Source organism: Apium graveolens, unplaced genomic scaffold (assembly GCF_009905375.1).
Source record: "Apium graveolens cultivar Ventura unplaced genomic scaffold, ASM990537v1 ctg7227, whole genome shotgun sequence".
Classification (NCBI taxonomy): domain Eukaryota; kingdom Viridiplantae; phylum Streptophyta; class Magnoliopsida; order Apiales; family Apiaceae; genus Apium; species Apium graveolens.
In genome coordinates this window covers 36,573-43,087 of record NW_027420149.1, presented here as the reverse complement: position 1 = coordinate 43,087, position 6,515 = coordinate 36,573, and the positions used below count along the sequence as shown (strand labels likewise).

The window sequence follows — 6,515 nt, the reverse complement described above, 5'->3', positions numbered from 1 at the left end:
AAAGAATTCCCCATCATAAAGCCTTGATTTGAGGTACAGGCAAACTTGTCTTGTCTGAAACTCTTGTCATTATATATAGCCAAAAAGTCTAGTAGCATGATAGGTCTGAAATGAAATAGTTTCATACTATTTAAACTGATGCTTTCAAAGTCTCTGCAAGCAATTATAGTACCTAGCCACCATATTAAATTAAAAAAAATAGCATGTATAGAAAAGAAAATACCATGAAACTTCATTTAAAATAATCTAAATAGCTCTCTAAGAATTGTCTAGCTTACCAAAAAGACGCAAAAAATGTTCAGCTCCATATATGGTTGAAGGCTGGATATTCTTTGCACGCACTTCGTCATATTGCTGGAGCTCAGTTTTGTAGAGAAGCTTTGTGGACAACGCTTTGTTGAAGTAATTGCACAAACCTTTTAAGATTTCTGGAATTGTCTCTCTTAACCTTTAACCCCAAAGCAAAGCATGTCAGAAGTTAGATGACTTCTAGATCAACAGAAACACCTAGGCCGTGGAACTATATATAAAGAAATATTACAAAATAAAACAACAAAAGTTAGTGACATCAAATATTTTTTTATTATATCACTGAAAGTAAAAGTCAGTTATTTCTTTTTGATGTTGACCTACATATAAAGAACAAACTGTTGTAGAATACATTGTAGGATTTAAGCCTAAGCACACATATTCTCAAATAATTCAATACTAACATCAATTATAAATAAGAAACTTACTCCTCATCTTCATTCACCCTGAACTCATTGAACATCTTCAAAATGCCATCGACGCTGGGAGAACGCGGGAGCCCAACAAGCTGTAAGTCACCAGGCAAGGATATAAGTATGAAGGATACATAGATCACATACGGTACACTAACTATGAAGGTATAATATCAAGGGCAGTTCAAGGGAGCTAATTCATATCACTGAAAATTTCGAAAAAGTTAAATTAACATATATTAGGATCAAAGAATTCCCAATCGAGTTAGTGCCAGAAGAGGTTTACAAGAAATGTAGATGATGAGTTTGATTCTAAACTCCCCCTGCTCCACACCTTTGCTTAAAAAATATATCAACTAACTGAAAATATAAGATAGTTTCATTTAAGATTATAGGATGGACTTAGAGCTAAATATATGATGTGTACCTGGTTAGAAACTTGTACAGTGAAGATTATATAAAACGAGGTGAAGAGTTTAATTTAGTAAAACAGAAATTCGAGTACCTTTGATGAATTTGTTACATATTCTCTATCATTCAAAAGTTGAGTCTTGAGTGCCTGTGGTATTTCAATACTCAACTTATTTTCCTCCATTATTAAAGGATCCTCCTGATAAATAACAAAAATTGAAATAGCATTTAACTGACTGAAAAATAAAATGTAAGAAACAATTAAAATATGAGTCTATCCAAGATCTAAAAGATAATAATTATTATTAATATAAAATAAGGCACAAGATATAATGGATAGCACAAAAATTGAGTGACATTGGTGATCTAACAATAAAAATATCACTAGATATTATCACAGCATTAACAACATCATGAAAATATGCACTTGTCATTTTTAAATAACAATTGAGAGCATAATTAACTTGAAACCATCAACCTCTTGTAATCAAAGTGTTAGTCTTTTATCATTGTTTGAACCTCGAATGGCAAAAATACTTTGCATTCTTGGAGTTCATTTCGGTCTTTCTCAAAAATTGGATTATAACTCAAGAACCTTCACTTTTATCTTACTAAGAATATGACAATTATTATTTGCATACCACCTCAAGGTGTATCTTGGAACCACCTCTTGTTGCATGTGACCATAACATAGGTATTAATATTAATTAAAAGAAGGCGAGGTTGAAACAAATACAAAATATTTGTGCATATAAATATACCATAGCTGATCTACCACGCTTCCCAAGTGCTTTTGAGAACATTCTTCACTAAATTTCTTGAGGAGTTGAGCATCTAATATCCATTCATCGTACCTGTGAGTTTGAAAGTTTTTAACAATGTTCTAGGAGGAGGCTAACATGCTTAAAAGCAAGCTATTAGAAAAAATATGAACATAAAATAGTTGAACAAACATTGAACTAAAGAACTTTTCATGAGCATGTAACCCACTCAATAATATTCAAATTAGCTATTATAACAATAATAAATAAGATAATAATGGATTTAACATAATATAAAGACTACTATAATTGATCTAATTACAAGAACACAAACGTATTAAGGAAAGAAATTATAGAACAAAAAATTTATTAGAAAAAAGTATTTTATTCTCAATGTAAGGTGCTTCCTCTTACTAACCTTTTATTCCAACCCTGCACATATAAAGTGACAATAGGTTATTAAAAAATGATTAATACTAATAATATTCATTGCTCATGAAAAAATACAAGGTTTTAATAAAGCAATACTCACAATATAATGAACCCAATATGTCCATGCCTCTATTTGTTTCTCGTATTCAACCTTGCGCACCTATAAAGAAAATAGAATTTATACCTTTTTTATTGCAAAAGCAAACCAAAAGAATGTTAAAGATGCAAAGGCAATAAAAGCACAAAAGATGACTGACCAATTGCTCAAATATATGCAGCAAGGTGGTAAATAACTTACGGAATCACGCTATATTAATGATAAAAGAAAAAATAAATATGCAACAATGACTTTCATGAGGAGCTAAAACTAAATACCTTAGTGCACATTTCATGTATTTGGACATAGTCACTATAGTATAAGTGCACAGCAAAAATCAACATCTTTGGGATTTAATCCTCAAATTGTGATGTTTGATATGATGTTTGCGAAAAAAGCACTTTGACAACTTCAAAGTATGTATTAACTTCTTCAAATAATCTGAATCCTCTTGAGGACAATAAGAGAACTTCAAAGTATGTATTAACTTCTTCAAATAATGTGACGATACAATAAGAGAATTGTGAAATAACAATGCATCAATTATTTTCCCTTCCCATATAATTATATCATGAGCAATCAATGTAAATCACCCAAATTCAATCACACACATTAATTAAAACAGATAGGAATCACTCCAATGATAAAGAAAAACTTAAAAGATAAAATTGCAAGTGCGATACCTTGGCCGGATACCACTTGCCACCATAAAAGGCCAGGACTTTTTCACCTTCAAGATAAAGACTGTTTGTAAGAGAATAGCGTGAGACTCCACTGTTTGATCGTCCCATTTCTGTATGAATTTTGTTTCTTTCAACCTACAATTACAATGGTTGTTATATCCCTTTTGAAACAAACAAAATCAAGACCTTATTATATAACTCTTTATAAACATAAACTTGGCTACATAGGATAGAAGTACCTGTTCTTGACTGACTGATTGGCTAATAGTTTGTTAATTTTTTTGCACCAGATCTAAATGTCTAAGACTAAGAGAGTGCTTGTTATTATAACGGACACTTTTTTCAAAAAATACATTTATTTTTTTGAAAGTTTTATTTAGAACCTATATTATGAATTTTTTTGAATCTTATGAACCAGATCTATAAAGTCTAAGACTAAGAAGGGATATTTTATAACGCATAACTTTTTTCAAAAAATACATTTATTATGAAGACAGTTTTAATTAAAAACATATATTAGGCACAATATTTTAGTGGTATTTCATATTTGGACACAATATTTAATCACTTTTATTAAAAGATTTTTTCAGTTACAAAAAAATATAGTTATAATTATTTTCGTAATTTTTTACTTTATAGCGATATTTTTAATTAATTTAGGTATTTTACTATTTGTGAATAAATTTGAGTAGAAATTAAATTCTGATTAAAAAATCTTATTATTAAAATACTCATAGTTTAATTAGATTTATTATGTTTTAATTTTTGCAACCGCTAATAAATATTTTTGAGAAAAATGGTCCAAGGATGACCTCAAGTAACTCACTGAGGTTATAAACTTTTACCATACAAATTTAATGTCATTTCAGTAAATACTAGTAAGTTATCTTAAAATTACAAACTTACACTCTTGTATTTATATGAGAAATGTTATTATCTCATGGGTCATCCTCAGCCTCATGTACATGATTTCCAAAACAAAATTTAGATCTTATTATATAACTCTTTATAAAAAAAAATTGGCGTAATGATACTATTACTCTTAGTTGGTTAATTTGGTTTCTAACTCCCATCTCTACTCGTAGATAGATTGGTTATTAATAGTCTGTTTAGCTTGTCATAGAACATAGGATGAACCACTTCAATATTCCCACTACAAGAAAGGAAAGGCCATAAGTCACCACCACAAATACTACCGTTGTGCATTGTTGGTTTGGCTTCACATTTCCAACCCAATATAACCAACCAATGTGGATGGTCATATTTAAGTACATAATCAACCAAGTACCGACCCTTAGTTGTCTATTTTTCTTTTCTTCTCAAACTGAACCAAACCAACAACAAACCATATAATCAGTTAGAAATATTACCAAAATCGACCAAGTTCAATCGGTAATATTTCTTGTAGGTCCCAATCTTATGGCCCAGGAACAGTGTGGTAGTCCGCCTCAGATTCAAAGGGGAAGAAACTCGGTTGAAAAAATGTCATATGGAAATGTCTACTATTATAAATCTCTGCATTTGGTTAGAAAATGATCATTTGGAAATGTTTACGATCATAAATGACCCAAATCGACTGGAAAAGAAGTGGTATTTGTTTTTCTAAACTTGGGAGTTATTTGTTTTTCTATTTGTATGTTTTAGTCATGTAGCTATGGCATATCTATGTGGATTGTGGCATTGAGAGTTTTTAGGAGTAGTCTTGAATAAATCTTTTTGTAACTAATATTGATGGTCTCCTGTGGCCAATTATCTAGGTCCACAGTAGCCACATTTTGTTTTATTTCTTACTCTTTCTTGCTGAACATTTTAATTGTAATAAGCTTTAAGTTCATATATGTCTTTATCTATATTTAGTCTTGGAGGCTAACAATATTGTCCTGTAGTGGTGGTATAATGCTGGAAGGATATAATGTTGTTCAATTGAGTTTTTCAGATCTAATTGAGACTCCTTTTATGCTGTGCATTTCTTGTGCTCTCATTTCTTCATTTTGCTATTTGTGTTTATAAAAGGATTATGGTATCAGAGCAGCAGGTGAAGATTGGTGTGTGAAGAGTGATTTGCATCGAGCTATTTTCTTTGTGATTTTTTCTGTATATTTGTGGTGTCTTTGTTTTGTTTGTGTTCCTGTATTGTTAGTTGTTTAAAAACATCTATGTTTGTGTGGTGTGTCTGCAATGGCGAGTGGGAGTAAGTTTTCATTTTCAGATATGCAAAACCTACTGTTTCTGCATCCCTCTGATAACCAGTTGTCGATTAGAGTCACAAAACTTCGAGGATCTGATGAATATCGATCTTGGAAGCGGTCTTTGGAGATTAGACTATCATCCAAACGAAAGCTGGGTTTTGTACACGGAACGGAGATTCGAAGTGCTACAGATCAGACAGAGGCTAGTTCAATGGGATATGTGTAATAGTATGGTAACTTGCTGGATTCACAATAATGTTTCTGTCACTATTAAAAAGTCTGTGCTTTTTATTACTTCTGCTTCCGAAGTCTGGAAACAATTAGAAAAGCGTTTTTAGTTAACTCATGGTTCCAGGAAATATAAGCTAAGTAAATAGGGGTATGATATGAAACAAAATGGTCTACTATGGTAGATTATTTTACATCTCTAAGTAGTGTATGGGAAGAATTGGAGTCCATGAACCAATTGCCTGCTATGAGTATTGTAGGTGAAGATGTCTCTCAAATATAAGCTAACTCGTATTTTACATCTACTATGGTAGATTATTTTACATCTACTCAAATAATCTACCATAAGCTAACTCATATTTTACATCTACTCAAATATAAGCTAACTCATACTTTATATCTACTCAAATAATCTACTATGGTAGATTATTTTACATCTCTAAGTAGTGTATCGGAAGAATTGGAGTCTATGAACCAATTGCTTGCTGTGATAACTGTAGGTGAAGATGTCTCTCAATTGCTGACTTTTATTCACACTCAAAAAGAAGAGGCAAAATTATTTCAGTTTCTTAATAGATTGGATGATATTTACACTCCTCAACGCAGCCAGATGTTAATGATTACTCCTTTACCAAGTGTTGAAATGGCTTGTGCTGTCATTCAACAAGAGGAGTCACAAAAAGAGGTTTTAAAAGGTGCCTATTCGTATGATACAGATGTGTCTGCTATGCTCAGCAAAACCTCTGTGAGTGCAGAGAGGTCATTGTCATGCTCAGTCTGTGGTAGAAAGGGGCACACTAGGGACAAATGCTGGAACATTGTAGGCTCACCCAGATGGAACTATAAACACAAACCTTCTCCATCCAATTCAAGAGTGTCTGTACCTAATGCACGGTGGAATAGCTCTCGAGTTGGTGCTTCTCCTAAAGGTCCTCCTGCTGCAAATGTGGCCATGGGTTCTACACCATCTGACATAACTCAACAACCAATTG

General features: G+C 31.9%; 1 protein-coding gene across 1 annotated transcript; it reads right to left on the bottom strand.

The window, feature by feature from the left end:
• Window positions 1-1,034: 1,034 nt before the first annotated feature.
• LOC141703949 (protein MRG2-like) lies at window positions 1,035-3,214 on the bottom strand. The gene is made up of 6 exons (XM_074507326.1): window positions 3,107-3,214; window positions 2,427-2,486; window positions 2,313-2,326; window positions 1,895-1,987; window positions 1,228-1,369; window positions 1,035-1,082 (listed from the first exon to the last, which is right to left on the bottom strand). The coding sequence occupies exons 1-6, from the start codon at window positions 3,212-3,214 to the stop codon at window positions 1,035-1,037; spliced, it is 465 nt and encodes a 154-aa protein (XP_074363427.1).
• Window positions 3,215-6,515: the final 3,301 nt, after the last annotated feature.